This window comes from Lissotriton helveticus, chromosome 2_1 (genome assembly GCF_964261635.1).
Source record: "Lissotriton helveticus chromosome 2_1, aLisHel1.1, whole genome shotgun sequence".
Taxonomy (NCBI): domain Eukaryota; kingdom Metazoa; phylum Chordata; class Amphibia; order Caudata; family Salamandridae; genus Lissotriton; species Lissotriton helveticus.
The window spans coordinates 1657216493-1657236139 of NC_136059.1; the positions used below are offsets into that span (position 1 = coordinate 1657216493).

General features: G+C 41.7%; 1 protein-coding gene across 1 annotated transcript in view; it reads right to left on the reverse strand.

Moving 5' to 3' along the window:
• Positions 1–14808: 14808 nt before the first annotated feature.
• The window catches only part of TET2 (tet methylcytosine dioxygenase 2), a 206923-nt gene continuing 202084 nt past the window's right edge, over positions 14809–19647 (reverse strand). Inside the window, exon 10 of the mRNA XM_078676620.1 lies at positions 14809–18001. Within this exon, the coding sequence (XP_078532746.1) occupies positions 16647–18001 (1355 nt within the window). The 3' untranslated portion in view covers positions 14809–16646. The remainder of the gene's footprint in view (positions 18002–19647) is intronic.

The following is a 19647-nucleotide window of genomic DNA, read 5'->3' on the forward strand; positions in this document are numbered from 1 at the left end:
GGCATGTGTTGTATATGGACCAAATAGAGAAGATCCAAGAATATATGAACAACTAAGTATAGCCTTATTAGGATGGGAAGGAGAAGTCATAATTATGGGTGATTTTAATTGCATTATGAATTGTCAGGCAGATACAACACACCCTGGTAATCATGTCCGAATGCCTAGAACTAGAACGTCTATTTTTAATTTATGTAAGCTGCATAATGTTAGAGATGTTTGGAGCTCATTATATCCGAATATTCCCGGTTATACATACTATTCCGCTCCTCACAAACTATGTTCACGCTTAGATATGGCTTTAATATCAGATTCGTTGATGAGCTCTATCTCAACAATGGTTATATACCCACGCATCACATCTGATCATAACCCTATTATGGTTGAACTAATTACTTCTCAAAAACGCAATCCCCCTAGAGCCTTTACGTTTCCAAGGAATTTAATGTCGAATACGATTTTCATTACACAACTGAAACAACACATTATAGAATTTCTGATCTTTAATAGAAATACTGCTTCTTGCCTAACAGTTTGGGACACATGCAAAGCTAGTATTAGAGGGTTTGTACAGACGTATATCCTAAAACAAAATCAAGAAAAACGCAAGCGCAATTTAACCCTGACTTCGGATATCGCTGCAGAAGAGGTTAAACTAGTAGAGGCGCTAAGAGGAAATCAGCCAACTTTGGCTATTAATACAAACCTTAGTCGGCTAAAATGCAAGACCAAAGAAAACTTGTTAAGAAAATATAATACAACAATTTGCCAAATACTATGAAACTTTATATACGCCGGAAAACACTCCTAATGGCAATACAATTGATAACTACCTAAAAGAGAATCCTACGAACAAAATAACCATCTCTGAAGCAGAAACCTTGGCTTTAGAAATAACTAGAGAAGAATTGAACGAAGCTATAAAAACGTTACCACTAGGTAAAGCGGCGGGGGAAGACACCATCCCTTTGGAACTGTATAAATCATGTATGGAAGAATTAACACCCCTTCTTCTAGAAGTAGTAAACCATATAAGTAGAGCAGGGTCCGCTCCGCACTCTTGGAATAAGGCGAAAATTGTATTCTTTCACAAAAAGGGTAAACCCAAAGAGGAGATGGGCTCATATAGACCTATCTCCTTAATCAATGCCGACGCTAAGATATTTGCAAAATGCTTAGCCAGAAGACTCGCACCGTTATTGCCTAAAATAGTAAGTACACAACAACACGGGTTTGTGGTGGGGAGGGACACATCTGCCTATGTAAACACAGCAATAACAGCTTTCGACATAGCTGAGGTAGAGTCTACTCCCTTAGCAATGATAATGCTTGATGCTGAAAAAGCATTCGATCGGGTGGGATGGGACTATCTATGGCACATAATGGGACATATGGGGTTCAGCGGAAACTTTCTAAATGGGATCCGCGCCCTTTATGACAATCCAACCGCATACATTAGTTATTGCGGTCTTATGTCAAACTATTTTGCAATCAGGAGAGGCACACGTCAAGGGTGCCCCTTATCCCCTTTATTATTCGCCTTATCATTAGAACCGTTTTTAAAGGCATTGGATAATCAACCAGAAATAACTCCCTTTAAAACCAGCGGGCAGAGCCTAAAAATAACCGCATACGCGGATGACATTGCCATTTATGCGACTGAGGCTACCGACTCCCTGAAAGTAATTATTTTAGAGGCATCCAAATTTGGCAATGTATCTGGTTATAAATTAAACACTCACAAAACCCAAATAATAGCTAATTTTGTCCCTCTCCAACCAATGCCTGAAATTTGTAAGACTGCGACTTATTTAGGAGTACAAATCACCTCAAATATTAAAGAGCTAAACAAGATCAACTACAATAAACTTATGAAAACCACCATTGTGAATTTAAAAAAATGGCACCGACTTCCATTAAATTTAATTGGCAGAATAAATTTAATAAAAATGAAAATCATACCCAAATATTTATATTTATTCAGATCAATCCCGTTGGCACAAAATAAGCTTTTTTTCAAACAACTAGATAGCGCTTTTTGTAACTTTATTTGGGGATATAAGAAAGCCAGGAGATCACTAAAGATGTTAAAAAATCAAATCGGATCAGGCGGTCTCAATTTCCCTGATCTGAAACTTTACTTTTGGGCCTCATTTATAAGGCGTATCAGATCTGTATTAGACTCAGAGAATCTGCTTTTCTACCACCATTTACTCTTAAAAGGAGATTCCAAACAATTTTTACTTCGTATCACCGACCCCAACTTCTATAAAAGGGTTAAATTTAAGACCGCACGGGATTTAGCAAAGATCTGGAAAGAGATACTTATCTACTGTAAAAGCAACATATATCATACCCAATTAACTTTATGGGATAATCCTGGACTACCTAACATATTTAGTGATGGGGAATCCCGAAGGTGGCAATCGAAAGGTATCAAGGTACTAGGCGACTTATATACTTCTCAAGGTATAATGGATTTCCGTACTTTAAAACAAATATATGGACTGTCCGACATACACGAGTTTAAATATAGGCAAATATACGATTTTTTAGTGCGGAAGAACTGCATTAAAGCCTTATCGAGCGGGGGCATCTGGGATATCTTAAATTCAAAAAAGGAGAAATCAATAATTAGTTTGACATACAAGATCTTTACAGACTTAAGAACGGACGATAATGAAATAATAGCTAATAAATGGAATGTAAAACTGGGAATCAACGTAACAGGAAAACAAATAGGCAACTCGTACACTAACATTCATTATCATGTAAGATCTTCTAGTTTACGTTTACAGCAATATAGAACCATATATATGCTATACTATACACCAGAAAGGATTTCTAAATAGGCCCCCAATAACAATTTGGGAGAGAAAACCAAGTGCCCAAAATGCGATGAGTATGCAGCAGATCTTATACATATGCTGTTCACATGCCCAAAACTTGGGAAGTTCTGGGAAGAAGTGGGGAAAATATTAGTTATAAAAAAGGTTTCCAGCACTCCAATAACAGCCCCTATGGTTATATTAGGCCTACATACTACTAACCAACCACACTCTGTATTGCTATCTATTTTACTTTCCTGTGCTAAATTGACTATAGCTAGAGCCTGGGTCAGCCCAAACCCACCCAACGCTTTGGAATGGTGGTATCTGGTTAACGAAATCAAAACTATGGAATGTGCGTTAGCAGAACTCAGAGGGGTCAAATCATTGCAGAAATATGAGAAAATCTGGGGGAAATTAGAATTGAATTGTACTGGCATTTAGTTTCGATTTATGTTGGGTACTGTTATTTTATGAGATGAGAACAGACTATGTATGTATATTATGAATCTGCTTAATTTGAAATAATATCGAATGTTCTTGTAACTTTATACCAGGTGAAAATAAATAAAAATAATAAAAAAAAAAAAAAGGAGCTAGAACTGTCTTTTCAAGACACAAAACCCAAGAATAAGGAGGTTTCAAGGTGGTATGGGAAATTTTGGGAGGCAGAAGAAAAGAACCTGCAAACCCTCATTCAGAATGGAATGGAATCTTCCATGAGGGAGATATCGAAACGGTCTGGAATCATTCTTTGAGGCTTCTTTATGGCATTGTTAATCCTGCTAACCTGAAGAGGAACCATTTTTTCACTATCAACCGTTTATATTGGACTCCAGCCAAAATCCCAAAGTTTTCACCTCACTCTCCTCCCAAATGTGTATGGTGTGCCTCTTTAGAAGCCAAAGATGTACATATTTTTTGAATGCCCGAAGCTGAGGGACTACTGGGGTGGGTGGGGTTGAACTTGCCTTAAAAGATATTTATGGTAGTGTCCCGAGGGGGTTGGGACGTGTGGGGAATCTAGCACTGGACTGACCGGTGAAGTTTGGGTAAAGAGAAACACAGGCGCCTTCAATAGCGGTTTTAAAGAGGGTTTAATGGGGATGTATGTCTTTTTCATTGAAGGTGGCAGTCCACTTTATCCTACAAGATATCTGTGTCCCAAACTATATAATGCTTTTTCCAGCTTTGCAATCCCGAGGTCTTGACAGGCGTGGTTTTCGTCGGACCCTGGGATCTTCTTACTCGTGGCTCCACACCGTTACCAAAAGAAAGAGAAATGGGGATCAGGTACGTGTAACACTCTGGGACTCAAAATAGGGCCGGGGGTGAAGACACGACAACCGTGCACCCGTGCTCACTTCACACGTACTGGGGTGAGGGGAAGTGCTCGTGACGAGGGAGGGGATTCTAGGGCGGTGCTCCTTACACTCGGGGCTGCCTCTTCCGCCCGACCCAACCCGCTACCCGGCCCCGTACCTCTTGGAGCCACGCTCCTCCCGTGGGAACGTGGCTGGGCGAAGAGTGGTAATGTTGGCCTCCTGGCTTGCCGCTCTCGCTACCCTCCGACTCTCTCCGTCCGTCCTCCTCGATATTCACCGCCTCCTGGGAAACGCCGTCCGACGAACCGAGGATACTTCCGGCTTTTGATCTCGTGCCGTCATCGATGGGCGGAGCCTCGGCCACACTGTACATTTCCTTAAAGGGCCCGCGTGAGTTGGTATCGTCGGTCCAGCCGGACTCGGGATCAGCGGCCCAGGTACACTGCGGTAGCTGTGGGGACAAGGGGCATGGTGAAGGCGGGGTGGCGGACCACCAGTCCGTAGGTCCTTCTATGTCCGGTCCGCCCACCCCGTCACAGGTAGAGAGATTGATTTGAATACAATGCTCATTCTCTTTGGAGGGGACGATAAAATCAGTAAGCAGCTAAAGCTACGACATAGAGGGCTGCTTTTTTATTTGATTTTAATTGCCAGAAGAGAACTTTGTGTGAAATGGAGGGTTCCCCAACCTCTGACAGTGGATAGTTGGTTTGAAGCAGCTGTCATGGTCTGGTGGTTAAATCAAGGGGTGGATAGAGATTCTGCCCCAGATATATGGTTTGATTTCCCAATGAGGAGTAGCTCGTTGGGCATCGACTATTCGCTTCAATGATTACACCAAGGCACCAATAAAGGTGACGATGATACCAGACCGGGGCGAATGCAGAGGCTGCAGTGTGGGCAGTTCAAGGACGCGGCTTATTGAGCATTGATGACGCCTTCTGGTGATATGAGCTCCAAAAAAAATAACACTTCATGTCTGTCTTCGACCTTTATTATACCCCTGCAAAGGTAGCTAAATGGGGCACCAGGACGGGAGAAACGCAATAGATGTGGGTTACAATCAGCTGATACCCTCCATATGTTTTATTCTTGTCCTAAGCTGGTCATCTTCCTTCAGAACATTGAAAAGTTTTTAAAAAAAAGATTCTAGGCTTATCGGTCTCTATTACTCCTGCCCTGAGGATTTGGGGGGTATTGGATACTACAGAGACAAGTGAGGTGGTAAGGGCAGAGACAGTTTTTTTTATTATCACCAATGGCTATTGCTCGACTCTTATCACCTCACAATGGCGAAGTGTGGACCCTCCCACATTTGGTAGCTGGAGGACTAGGATGCTAGCAATCTATAACATAGAAATCATTTTGTATAGTCTGAAAGGTCGAAGAAAAAAGGCATAGGTCGAAGAAAAAAGGCATGGGGCGAAAGATCTGGGCCCTGATCACTACATGCTTGAGTGAGGCTAGGTTAGCGAGGGAACAAATGAGAGCCCCTTGCGAGCAGTCTATTCATTGGTTGTACCAGTGAGCCCCAATCTTTTCCCTAGGAATACATCAATCGACAGGTGATACTTGCGAATGTATGAAGATGTATCACTTTATTTATTACTTATTCTAAATCTGCATTGTCTGCTTTTAGATGTCGTCCTCTTCAGTGTGGTAGTTTAGGGACAGATAGCCATGCTCGCACCATGCACTTTATGTCTCTTATTCTCTATCTTGTCTCTACGTGACTTGGAGAAAACCGACCCCTTTAGAATAAGGGTACTGTATTCAATCATATGAAGCACTTGCACTTTATTAGATTATTTTTTAAGCTGCTGCACAAGAAAATATATTAGCTATATTTTCCTCCACATCTAATCGGATTTGTATGGTTATATATGAATATTTATTTGCTTTCTGAATTATTTGCATAATGAAATATGCTTTTAAGTATTAATATGAATCGCTATTGATATGTATATTTGGTTTTGTCTGTAGAAAAAAACCAATAAAAATATTTAAAAAAAGAAAAAAAAATGCTTCAGTTATGAAATTGTGAGACTGAGAATGAACCAAAACCAGTCTCTTTGATGTTACATCAAAGGCTTTGAGCAATGCTACTACTGCGGAGTTAAGATTTTTATTTCACCCTGAAGGTGAGGGCAAAAATGGAAAGCCCAATAGGGACTCATCTTAGCATCTGCTTTTAAGAACTGCCGGTTCGAAGCACCAGCAGGACCCAGCCCACTTGAAACCCTGGCTCTCTCACATTTTCCTACCCTATGTACTCTCCCCTCACTAGTCTCTGCTGATCTTTTTAGCAGTGTGTCCCTCATCTAACACTAGTCCCTGTTATCCTATTTTTCCTTCTCTCTCCTGCTCTTCATTTCATCCCCCTGTCCAGTCTGTCTTACCTTGTCCTGGGGCCAGATTTGCTACTCACTCACGCAGTGCAGTGCAGCAGCCGCAAATGCTGTGCTGCGTGAAAAGGAGAGAGGAGGAGAGCGCCACATTTGCAGAAATGTGGCTCTCTCCTCCCCCTTCCCTAGAGCCATCGATGAAATCAGCTGCCGTGCACCATGGAGACACCTTTGCGCCATAGGTTTTGTACTGGAAGGAGAGCCTTCCAGTACAAAATACTATGCATAGACTAACTAACCCTTTTCCCTCTTTGTATGAGTGCAGTAATGTGCAGCACACGTACAAAGTCGAAAAAGGAAAGGAGAAATTGAAGCATTTCTCTGTCGTTGCACCTACTTCAAAAGGGCGCAGTTTTCTGGTGCTAAACCCTGTCTACTTCATTTAGCAAATAGGGTGTAGCTTGAGAAATCTTGGGGGTTGCATGGTAACACCCATGCTCCACCAATGGTACGCTCCCTTGGCGTTAAGAAGTGCAAAGCAGCAATATATGCAGCATGACATTACTTTCAGGTTATTTCCAGCCCTAAATAAGTTTAGCGCTAGAAAGTAAATCAGAAAAAAATATTTTTCACTGATTCGCGTCACTTTTGTGATGCAAACACAGCTTAAAATCTTAGTAAATCTCCTGCCCTTTCATGCCCCGCCCCCTTTTCTCACTAGTTTCTGCTCACCCTTTTTTAATACGACAGTCCAGCCTGTCCCAGACGGCTGCCACCTTTTTATGAGCCTCTGCTAGCTCTTCATCCCCATCTTCATCCCCATCTCTCTTCCCAGGACCCACCACTGCAGTCTCGATAGGTTGTTCAAACCGTCTCCCAACTCTCTCTGTAACCTCTTTTAATGCTGGAAGTCTTGCCAATGCTTACATCTCTGATAACTACCTTTAACGCTCCCCGCTCCTTGCCACGTTTGCTGGCGGTATTCCAATTAGTAGCGAAGAAGCCTTAGAGGGCCTCTGCCATTTCAAAGGTGTATTCTGGGTCCAATTGTGTTTGTATCTAAACCTCCACAAAGGGATATTGTACCTTTGTTCCCTTACACCTCATCCCAAAACAAGGGGACGTGGTCAGGTAAGAACCTCACCTGATAGTTAACCTTCAATACATTTAGGCCCTCTTCATTAGTAAGAAGGAGCCAATCCAACCCACTATATGCTTCGTGGGTGGGTGAATAAGGAAAATATTCCTTTATCACAAGATGAAATTCCATCCATATGTCCACAAGTTGAAGTCTAGTCATGGTTTGGCATAATCCCGCCACCATACAAGGTTTTGTACCCATGGGTGCCAGTCTAAATGACCATCTAACACACAATGGAAATCCCAGCCCAAATAATAGGCAAACCAACATAGGATAGTAATTCAGTTTCTAGGGCCCAAAAGAACTCTTCATCATCTGTATTAGGGGCATGTATATTAAGCATGCAGAGCTCTTGTCCATCTAAGATACCATGTAGCAGCACATACTGTCAAGCCCTGTCCGCCACCTGCCCCTCAACTGTAGCAGGACACCCATGGCCACCCATATGGACATTCCTTGGGCATAGGCGGAATAGAATTGTCCCCACCCCTTCTCATTAAGTTTCTGGGCTTCTGCCTCCACAAGATGGGTTTCCTGGGGGAACGTGATGCACGTCCCCATCCTCCAAAGATGTGTGGGTCCTATATCCTTTGAAGAAATAATTCAATCCTCTAACATTCCCTGTGAGCATGCGTACCAAATCAGTCATCCCAAGAGTGTTTCCATCCCCAGCCCTACCCCTCATAGCCTCCCCAGCCACATAATATGATATGCAATTGCTGTTGTATAAAACTATAACTGTAACCTCTAAACAATTCTCCATCACCCACCCCAGGAAAACACTTCAGAACAAAACTAGTGTCTTCCCAATCATGGAAACTAACCCGTCCTCCCAATCTAAGAGCATTTGTAAGGCTTCCGCATGTGTGAGATAGTGTAGGGCTTTAAACTTGTGCTGTTGTTAAGGAGTAAGGACTGTCTAGCCACTGATCCCCACCAGGGTATCGTGCTTTGTGCAGCTCCTATGTGTCCTATGATCCTTACTGCTTGACTCACCGTCACTCACTCACCACGTGCGAATGGACAGGAAATAAAACAAAGCAAAGGTCAGAATAACAGAAAGGGGGTGAGAAAAGGAGAGGTTGGGCCAACTGGTGTGTGCTTCCAGTCTGCTTGGATGATGCCACCAGAGTCCCGTATTGGCTCTGTTTACCTTTCCAGTAGAGGGTAAGCAATACCCAGAACCCATACAATACGATCAAAACTACTTAAGATTTATGAAGCCACTCAGGGCCATGCAACTATACATATACTTAATCACATGCCCCTGTGCATTAACTAGTGTAGGGATAACAACTAGACCAATAAAGACTAGGATTATGAAGCATCGCAGCAATGTATGGTGCAAACATGGCACTACCAAAAAGTCTGTATACTTTCTCACTGTTAATCATACATCAGATGACATCAGGGGGACTGTCTTAGAGGCTAATGATCGCTGGGAGCATGGATTAAATGAGGACATTCAGTGGCAGGAATCTATTTGATGTTACCTGAAACTACTATTCATTGAACATGAACTATCCCAATATCTCCTGGACTTGGTAGCCCAACTCCCGGGAACGGGTTAGCATCATAACACTGCCTAAATCATGTAACCATTAATTTTTAACATATCCCTGACAGTATCTCAGACAAGGCCAAGATGCCAACCAAGGTCTGCTCTTTATCCCAGTAATCTTTCACACAGAGTGCCTGTCTACGACGTCTCCTGACAGAACCAAGCGGACTTATACAACCCACCCACGTGGTTTTTTTTTGTATTTCAAGAATCGCGCTGCCAATTGTTTAGGGTTCTGGGCCGGCCAAGTCCTTTACTCGAGGAATTTTCTAATACACTATGGTCCCATTCATAGATATAGGCCACCAACACAACAGTAGTGTATTAACATTACTTCCTACTTTAGCAATACACCTCTTAGTATCTTTAAACTAGACTAAGATGGCTGCCAATGCACCATCACTTATTTTGGGACCTTTTCACTTCAGGCTCCCACCCGCAACATCACTCTGCAGAGTCCAGTAGGGGGCACAGGGAACTAAGTGGCATGGCTTCAAGATGCTCAGTGACATACGTAGAACTGGGCTGCCCGTTATTCACACAACAGAGACGGGTGAGCGTTGTGGCATGATAAAAAACTCAACTGGTATTTCTTTTCAGAATTTTTGACTATGCCAAATTCCCTAAACTGAGCTGGCAGACGATACTATATATGTGTGCATGGTTGCCTGACTCTATGTGTTTGTTTGTCGTAATATTGTTACTAGCTACCACCATTATGTCACTCGCGTATTTTGATGTGTGTGTCACTGGTCAAAAAGGAGCTATGGTTGTTCTCCAAGCACATTTTGTCACACAAACCCAGCATATGCAATATGATTAGGAGTACCTATCTATATGTCTTAAGAAGGTATTCAGCAGGTATAAACTGCATACATGTAAAACTTTTATGTTCATATCATCTTCTCTCTTTTCTAGGTTGGAATTTGAATTCCAAGTAGGGATTTTATCTGTCGCTACAAAGGACCTTGAGCATCCTTGGCGATCAGTACAAGTAATCTTTTTATAATCAAGTCACATATCCCACTCTGGTGTAGGATTGGGATATTTTACTCTGTTGGTCCTTAAGAAACGCCACGGGTCACTCCTGGACCATGAAGGCGTGAAACATGTCAACCTTTTGACCACATATTGTGAGATGGCCACGGTTGTAACACCCTCTTGACAATCTACACTCACCTTTTGTTAACCCTACCAAGGGGACCACTGATTAAAATGTGACTGTACCCTGTAGGTAGTTTTAATACACACTTCACTACACATAGTATCCAATCTCCACACACCCACACTCATCATCACAGCTGAAAGAGAAGATCTTCACCAAAATGCCCTCTTGTGGGGCTCGTGGATCATAGCAGCGCTGGCCCCATGAGGAGCTAAGTCTTCTGATGAAGCATGACACCCATGTGGGTGTGTGAGGGCTATAATTTCCAATACGAAAGATTCCCCCACTGCAATACTTTCCAACCGCACTTCACCTCTCTTCTCCATAGAAACAGCCACCCTCCACTTGTGTGTGTATATATATATATATATATATATATATATATATATATATATATATATATATATATATATATTCCAAGATGAGAGCATGGGTGCTGGGCCTTTAATTGCTCCAACCCCTCCTCTTTTCGATTTAAGATTTTAATTTGACCAGCACACCCATATGATCAGATACACGCAGAAAGGCTACACCTGGATCCAGCGAAAACCATTTGTAAGTTGTCAGCCTGAATTTCCTCCAGTGAGGGCTTTTATTAGATAAACGAAATAAAAACTATGCTGCAATGGCCTGCTATCCTTTGTGTGAAGACAATAATGACCGACTAGACAAATGAGTAAGCCGGGTGGGTTGTTGCATCTGTTGCCGAGTTGCAGCCAGGTCACAGACTCCAGGCACGGTGAGCATAGCACAACCTTTTATCCTCATTAGGGCTTGGCTCAGTAAACTGGGCAGTAGTAAAAACTGTTACTTGTATTGACACGAAGCCATAGGAATGATCTAGCATGTGAAAATACGAACATTGGGCCGTATTATCAAGAAAGGGCGATACATTATCGCCGCTTTCATCGGCAAGAAACTGCCGCTAAAGCGGCGATAATGGGCTTGATAATATGCCCTTGTGAATTCCCATAGAAGCCCAGGTTAACACCAGAACCTGGGCTTCTATGGGAATTCACAAGGGCATATTATCAAGACCATTATCGCCGCTTTAGCGGCAGTTTCCTGCCGATGAAAGCGGCAATAATGTATCGTCCTTTCTTGATAATATGGCCCATTATTTTTACTTTTTAAAGCTTTTCATGAACAGAAGTCAGGTAAAAAGTGGAAAGTCTTCGGGACAATATCTTCCACCTGCTAAAAAAGTAAGAGTACCTTCCCACATAATGAATGTAAAAGACGGAACCGCCACCCAGTAGCTTTGGCAGTGTGTCTTAGGCCCTATTAGCCTTGCGGATAGAGCTGTCGACCTCGAAGCTGGGGAACCGGGTTAGAGTCTCGGCAACCACGCTCAACATCCTGTGATTCTGGACAAATCCTTAATCTTCCCGTGCCTAACAAAAATGAATGTGTCAGTGTCTAATGAAATTGGTACTCATGTAAAGTGCTCTGATTTCCGATGTCTCGGGTCTACTTTGCGCTACGTAAAATTCTTTTAAAAAAAGGAAGAAAATGCCCCTCCCCCGTCTGTTGTTCGCATGATAAGATACAGCAATAGGGTTGAGTATGCTGGCTAGAGCTCTGGGCCCCGGTGCCACAGCACCTGTTGAACCCACGGAGGAGCTGTGCCCCTGCTTCTCCCTCTTTTGCTCCTCTAAACACGCAGTTTCAGCCATTTCACTTCAATACCATTTCTTTTTGTATTTCGTATTTATTTTGTGCCCTATTCTTGGCATGGTTCAACCCCTTCTCACTGGACAGTAAAACCTAAATAGTATTGTGCACAGCCCCGGACTGGGAACCAAAACCGGCCCCGGCAAAGTGCTCGGCCGGCCCCCGGGGGGGGGGGGGAGGTCTGAGCTCTTTGCCGGGGCCGGTTTTCGGACGATTTTGTTGCAGGGCCGATTTTGCAGCTGTGCTGCATATACGGCCCTGTAACAAAAACGGCCACCAGCGGCTCAAAACCAGCCCCCACCCTTGCGGCGCACCGGGGGATTGCCCGGTGCCCGCAACGGCCAGTCCGGGCCTGATTGTGCAGTAAATGTGCGCTCTCACCCCGCCAAGCCCCACCCTCCAGCCTCTCTGGCGTTAACAGTCAGTCAGTCAAAAATCTTTATTTCATCCACGAGGACCATAAAAGCGCAGTGTGTCCTGTGTTTCATAGGGAGCAGGTTTTCAGATTATTAGGGGTTGAAATAAGAAATAAGTAAAATAAAAAAAAGCACTCTCTGCTCTCCTTGCTATACCCATCTTTTCCTCACATTGACTGGTTCCTACTTTTTGCTTTCAGGTTTAGTCTGCAGACGAAATCTCTTGTAAGTTAAACAAGCATTGGCAAAACCATATGGGTTTGTCAATGTTTTTATATTATATGTTGTACAGCCAGCAGAACAACCAGTTGTTTAACACGGCTTGGTTAAAAATAAAAACAAAAAAACATGCACATTGACGCAGCACGCGTTGACCACATACTAGCATTTTAACTTTTTTTTATTCAAGTCATGTTGCACAGCAGCTCGTGCTGCTGCGCTATGTGTAAAAAAACACTGACAAAGCCAAAAGACCTTCCATAGGTGAAACCTATTGGCTTTGCCAATATTTGTTTTGCCTTTTTTTTTTTTAACTGCAGCAAGTACATTTATTATACATGCCTAGAAGTGACACACACAGCTTTTCAAGACAAACTTTGAGTGCATTAAATAAATATAAATTTTATTAAAAACACCCACATCTCAGCATTATCAGGAATGATATAATAATAAACAGCTTTCAAATAACCTGCATTCAATACATTACAATACTTACATTATTTATAACCATCTTCAGATTTTACAGACATGACAATATGTGAATGGAGAGAAATGAAGAGAAACCGAAGTAAAAACAAAAAAGGGTAGAACATAAGCAGAGAAAATGCACACAGAATTTCATTACCTTAGTGTCCAACTGCTAATCTTCCTACAGAAGTTAACTACTAGCTTTAGAAGTGAACTGTGCACTGTAAAGTACACAATCTCAGGTGAACGAATCATTCAAGTAAAGTTGACACCACTCAGAAGCATCTTCAAGTATGGCTAGAGTCAACCCGTTCCTCCTAAACAAGCACTGATTCTTCAGCTTTCCAATCTTGCTAACTGAGGCAGGGTCCTGTACACCAGAAATTACAGTTCTATTATTTACATCATTGCTATCACCTCCTAAGCTTCCCACCGTTATCCAGCAGCTTGGCAAATGACTGTTTGGCATGATCCTGCATATATTGGAACAAGGGTTGCATGCTGTGGACACCGACTCCACCATTTGGGAATGGCGGTCCACTGCAAAATAAAGAAATCTACAAATCGTGCAGCTCCTAAAACGAGTGTCTCTGGTCGGAAAGATTTGAAACACCACGCTAATGAAAACAGGTTAGCAAGACATTTAGAAATGCTCACATCAACATTATATACTGACACAGGGTAAAATATGAGAGATGAAAAATAGATGAGAATAAAAGTATTTGAGAAATTAAACTAGCGGGCATCTTATTTGCTAACTTAATTTCTTTTTTGTTAATGCTGGGGGAGATTAAAAGATGGGGGTCTTAAAACGACTTAATATTATTATATAAATATTGCACAGCATAAATCCAGATTACGAAGGTCTGAAATAGATTTTGAGATTAAGAGAAGCCCCAAAACGACTGTACCTTTTAACAGCTAATAATTTTCTTAGCCAAATGTAAGCGGCTTAAAAAAAGTCACTTGCCAAACCCCTGGCCTTACAATTTTCCTTTTCACCAGCTCAGTGCAGTCAACATTGCTTGTTGTCGTCTGAAAGCTCTCAACACACTCTACACGCCACACACTTTATAATTACAATGGAAAAAGCGAACATATTTACAAGGTGAGCTTGAGTTACAAACCACAATACATTTAGAAGTGTAATCAATACAGGGATATGAGGTGGACAGCCTAAGCCTTCAAAACAGAAAAACAGCATGAACCTAGAAGGGCCGTCACAAATACAGGCAACATATTGGCATAAGGAAATCGTGAGCTGAGACATCCCTGATTGTTTCAAACAAAAGACTGAATTTCAAGTTATACTTGCTAAAAATATCAAGTACAGACAAAGGGGCAGGGCGGGGGCGTGTGTGTTTTTTCCTCTTATTTTGTACAAAGTCTGTTTCGACAACAGTGATGGTATGCAAGGTTATAAACTTTCACTCTTAGTTTAATATCCTATTGCCAAACTAGTGCTGAGGTATATGACAAGTAGGAACATCCCTCAGACCTGTTACGGATCCTTAGCTCACATTTTGACATTTTTGTAGCAGGTTGAGTAGCACCATCATGACATGAAATCAGCTCAAACCCCTAATAGGATTTTTTTTTTACAGTACTAAAATACTAAAGCATTGTGTTACAAAACGTTTTTTACAATTTTAATTTACTGTACAGGTTTATTTTTTTCTTTTCTTTTTATTACAAATTCATTATTTTAAATCTCTACAGCAATCCAGCTGCCAGTTTGTTTCCAAAGGTTCATCTTACAGAACTTGTCTTGTTTCGTTCTTGTGGTGTGTGAATCGGTATGTTTGAAAAGAGGATGCTTGCTCAGAAAGTCTGCATGTACCACAATACACGTGATGATGTCTACCACATGAGCAACTTGCCATTTAATTCTGAACAGACTGTGCTTCATAAAAACACAGAAAATCAGGAAATTAACTCCCCTAGCAGTAGCTTAAAACATGCCGTTAAGTGTTACCGGCAGTGAACATAAACTCCTATCTTTACATCTGTAGGCACTGAAGCACTAAATTTGCATTATGATATAAAGTAGTTTTATCATCAGTGTAAGAAGAGCACCAGAAATTGCATGTGTTGTGTATGAATGCATTCCCTTGCATCCAGAAAGCAGATAAATGGATCTATAATCTCTCTACAAAGTTACGGTCAAGATAATGTACTAATGTGCATTTTTTGGCAAAGTAAAATGTATATTTTTTACTGTTGCCTTAAGAAAAGTAGCATATTTTCATGACTAGTAACTCAGTTGTAGACTGCAAGTTTTTTTTTAATAACATAAGCAAACAAATTCCAATTGCTTTGGAGAGAACATGCTGGGTGTAGAAATAATTGTGAGGTCGTTGCAATTGTATCCTTAAAAAAAAAGCATGTAAGAAGTATTGTAAAGCACCAAGTTGTATTCAGTCCATCAGATGGTGGATTGAACACATTCTACTGTCATTTTGTTGAAAGTTTTCTTACTGCACAAAGCGCATAAAAAATTAAATTATAAAATGCACACATGGGTAAATTCCATGGGTGCCATATAGCCAGATGCCATGAGTGATGTCTCATGGTATGGTTAAGATCAAGTATTAACCATCAGCACCAAGATAAGTTATTAGACAAGACATCACCCTTAGCTGGTTGAGACAGAAAGAACATGTCCAGTTCACTTTGCAGTCCTCTTCCCCACCCAGCACTGGGCAGCCTTTGACATACCATCAGACATCACTCACTGTTCCTAAATGTTCTACAACTGGCATGATATGGCATCTCTTAGAAAACCATTTGCTGATTCATTAATTCTTAAAACATACAGAGGAGATTAAAAATGTTACTACCCCTTACTGTTGTAGGGAACACATACAGAGAAGTAATCATTGTAAAATATTACCAAGGCATTTTATGTTCCAATCTGTAGTAAAGACACTTTTTTTAAGATAGCACCATTCAGTAGGACTACTAGAATTAATGTTTGTTGTTCGGTTATTATGTTTTAAGTGTCCCTCTTTTGTTAAATAAGCCAATAAATTAGATTAAAGTTAAAAACTGTATGACAAAAAGCCACAATTCCAGTAATTTGTCCAATGATTTAGCACCAGATTTGATTTCTTCTTTTAGGATTCCTGATGTCCTAATACTGCAGTACATGTTGCCCATGCTCAGTAGATGTAATATTTTTGAAAGCAGTCACAAGTTTGTCAAGTTCTAGGAAAACATGTGTGCAAAGGTCTTTTCTAGTGTTACTTAGCTTGTAATGTTGAACACCAGGATGGGACACTTTGGTCATGTTTCCTACGGACTCTATACAACCAGTTGTACAATGGAGGAAATAGGACTGCTGAAAGACACCTCTTTTTGAATGTGTTTTATGATCAGACTCTTCCACTGACACAGCTCACAAAATACTGTCTTCTTTATCTCTCTGCCAATTGCTCTAAAGAAGAACTACTTTGCAAACAACCTGCGGTTTTGCTGGATGAGGTAACAAATATAGCTGATATATTAAATATACCTATTGTAAGGCCCTGTAACCCGTGTGAAGGCGTATGGAGTTGAAGTGGAAGTGGAGTTTGTGGTCTTCGACACTGTCCTTTGCAAGAGGGAATTGATAAAACGCATGTAAGTTTGTTCTGAGGCCCCCGGCTGCAGAAACTCAGGAGGCTCTCGCTTTACCTTTTTGGGGTAGATTTTTGGAGCCACATAATTTGGGCCATACTTCTCACAGTCTTCCTCTCTTTCTCTGGCCTTCTCAGCCATCTTGGCCTCCCACATAGCCAGGCCATGTTTTGCCTCGTTCATGCTCTTATGCTGGTAAAATACAAGGGATATTCGGGTGGGATGGTGTCTGTTTGGGTTTTTCAAGGGTGTTGTCGCATGGAGCTCCCTCTTTGCACACTCAATCAGAATGGATCCATGAGTTGGTGCTACAGCTACACCTCCAATGTCTGAATCCAGAAAACTTTGCTCGCTGTCTGACCAGAAACCGTCTTGTTCGTCCTGCACATGTGTCTGGATTTTTGTGGGAGTTTGTGATGTATTATCATGAATATTAGCACAGTTTGTTCTGTTTGTTTCATCGTGGGAGGGTGTAGTCCTGTCATGGTTTAGAGCTGGAAGCATGTTAATATTCTGGTTGTCTGCCAGAGAATTAATGTTGTTTCCCTTATTCAGCATTGAATTTGGAGGTCCACCATACATTGCCGAATGACCACTGTGAGCATGATAGGGGGATGAATGAGGAGTGTAGTCACCATTTCTGTTGACAGTTGAGTAATCCATTGCCATGTCTGCATGATGGGAAGGATAAGGGCTATAAGATTTTGCATGGTGTACATTTGGTCCAGGTATGCAGCCATTTAGAGAGCCCATCTGCATGTTTTGGTTTCCATAATTCAAGTACTGGTGACCGTACCTCTGCTGGTAGGGATTCTGACTTGGTGGCATATTAAGCTTAATCACAGGTTCTGGGCTCTGATACCTAAACAGGTCTGTATGCTGAGAGTGTGAGGAGTATCCGCCGCCATATGGCGGACACATCTCACTGGACAGACCTCCATTATAAGGATAGGTAGAACATTGGCTGTTTTGATGTAATGGTCCAGAATAAGTGCTCATGCAATTGGAAGCATTCATGTAGGAGCTGGAAGAATGAGAAGAGCTGCTGTAGATGTTTACAGGATTTGTTCCGCCATAAGGGTCAGAAGAATTTGAGGAGCTTTGGTAAGCATCAGTCGGAGGGGGGCATTTCATGTAGCGGGCTGTAGAATCTGTACCTGGGTAAGTGCTGACAGATGGAGAGTTCCTAGGAGGCGTTTGCTGCTGCTCTTGCTTGACTGATCCAGAAAGACGCAGAAATTCTGCATTTGTTTTCAAAAAGAGAAAGAAATAAAATTACAATCCTTCTAAACAAATCAGACTGGTCCAATATCTACAAATCTATTAACAATTAATGAACACGAATTGTGACAACATACTTGCAATGTTTCTATTGATGGCCTTGTGAACATATCATGAAATTACCAGAAGCAAGTATAATAGACGGGCGCTACATTTAATAACCGAGGCATTCTTACCCATACCACTTAAAATCGTGAGTGACTCGTAAGTGACCTCCCGGGAACGGCAGAGTGAGGGATAGGTCTTTCCGCTACAAGCACGGACCAAATGACACTGCACTACTCAGTGTCTTACACCTGCCAGAACATTTCGAAGCCTTAATCTGACCCAATTGGGGTTGATGTTCTAGATCTACAGGTACCACTTTTTAGGGTGCTGTATAGGGGTCACTCACTTTGTAAATTGGAACCACCACCAAAAAGTGAAATGCTGTCTAATTGACATAATGGCAAGAAACATGTTGACCTTAACAGAGCATTTCCCTGTACCCTCATAACAGTGCTGCGCATCTTTTCACATTTTTAATCAGGATAGTGGACACATTCATTAAAATTATTCTGGGTGGACCTCTACTTCCTGTTTTAACCTCACATTTTCACATCTACACTCACTAGGGCCCTTACACGCACTGCACCGTACGGCAAAGAAAAAAGATCTCCGCCAAAAGGTCCCACCATGGGTGCCGATTGGCTATTGGAGCGGCGACCCGATTAGGAGCAGACCCAATGATGAAGCAAGACACCTCGCTGATTGGGTGTGTGAGAGTCTTTTTCCTGAAAGGAGGAATTTTCCTCCTGCCTTTAGTGAGCACTATATATCTCACACCACACACATCAACCTGTATTGTCCATTAGGAAGGATGTATGACGGAACAACGCTAGCTATTACAACGCGTGCCGTTACATCGCAGTCGTTACAACGACTGCGATGTTACTACGCTATGCCATTACAACGCAAGTCTTTACATCGACTTGCGCTAGATGGCGTGCTAACATTAAAAAAGTGTAATTTACTATTCCAACTCCAGTCCACTTAACAGTAGGGAAGGTGTTGGGATAGTAAACTACACTATTTGTAATGTTAGCACGCCATCTAGCGCAAGTCAATGTAAAGACTTGCGTTGTAATGGCATAGCGTGGTTACATCGCGGTCGTGGTAACGACCGCGTTGTAACAGCATTGCGGTGTAGTAACCGCGTTGTTAACGATGTTTCCCATTAGGAACAGCATACCACTCTGTTTTTGACTCAAAAGTGAAGCAGACCTCCTAAGTGAATTTTAGGAGCAGGTCGAAGGTAAACAATAGGGAATACTTTACATTCTGTGTCACTTACTGAAAATTTCTCACCGGTTTATGACCTGGACAGTCGTCGCAACTTCTGCTTATGTACAGAAATTCTATGTATTTTGTTTTCTATGTTTTGCTGATCTGTCAAACTTCAGACATCCATCCAACTCTTTTGCAAAGTTTGGATATTTTAAATGCATTTGATTCAGATATGTTATTTAATTCCCCCAAAAGCAGAAGTCTGTCTTCAAAAATGATTTTCAGTGTGCTGAAAATCAATGAGTCCTTCAATCTTTTTAGAGAAAAATAAAAAGTGAAG